Genomic DNA, 720 nt, shown 5'->3' with positions numbered 1-720 from the left:
AGTAAAACCTGTCTAAATTAAACATGTTGGGACTGGGGGCAGTGTTTAATTTAGAGAGTTTTAAATTAAACAGGTTTAATTTAGACAGGTTCTACTGTAATACTCATAAATGCACGTACACCATAATAGGGAGCATATCCCACTGGGGTGACACTCATTTCGCTTAATAGTTAGACAGCGCGCATATAGCGAAAGCGATAAGAGTACCACTGAGCAAAATAGTCACTCTCCAACAGTACAGAATTAGTGTAATATCATGCGAGCACTGATTGCGCAGTGAATTTCTTCCTATTCTAGCTTCGTTACATTTATGAATCGGCGATCCACCAAGACAGATGCGGCCCGTGCGGTCGACGTCATGAAGACCTTGTTTGAAGGTATGTGCCGATGAGAGTGGTCACAATAACAGCTCTAGGTCCCGATACAACATCGACCCCTTATATGGGAAAAGTTTTTCCCTTTCCCCTTCCACGACAACTTCTTCGAGGATGATACTGCGCCTTACCTCTGCGCGAGTTTGGCACACCTGCTCGTTGCAACCGGGTTGCCGCGCACCTTGCATAGATAAAGCTTCGACTCAAATAGTCCGTGTACACAACGTGCATGGGCTGGATTGTATGCTCCCCATAACCAAAGGCATCGTTTGTGGCCAGTGCATTTGTTTGCTCTGATACAATATATGAGGACCACAATTTCAGTGTGACATAGACATAACTAATT

At 44.3% G+C, this 720-nt stretch overlaps 1 protein-coding gene across 1 annotated transcript; it reads left to right on the top strand.

Moving 5' to 3' along the window:
• Nucleotides 1-310: 310 nt before the first annotated feature.
• On the top strand, nt 311-492 carry PHALS_06212 (uncharacterized protein; the record flags this gene model as incomplete). The annotated part of the gene is made up of 2 exons (XM_024719460.1): nt 311-377; nt 410-492. 2 exons carry the CDS (start codon nt 311-313, stop codon nt 490-492), a joined length of 150 nt encoding a protein of 49 aa, XP_024584756.1.
• Between the last annotated feature and the right edge of the window lie 228 nt (nt 493-720).

This window comes from Plasmopara halstedii (genome assembly GCF_900000015.1).
Source record: "Plasmopara halstedii genome assembly, contig: Scaffold_2956, whole genome shotgun sequence".
Lineage (NCBI taxonomy): Eukaryota > Oomycota > Peronosporomycetes > Peronosporales > Peronosporaceae > Plasmopara > Plasmopara halstedii.
Note: the sequence above shows the minus strand (reverse complement) of the source record. Positions and strands in the feature narration are given on the sequence as shown.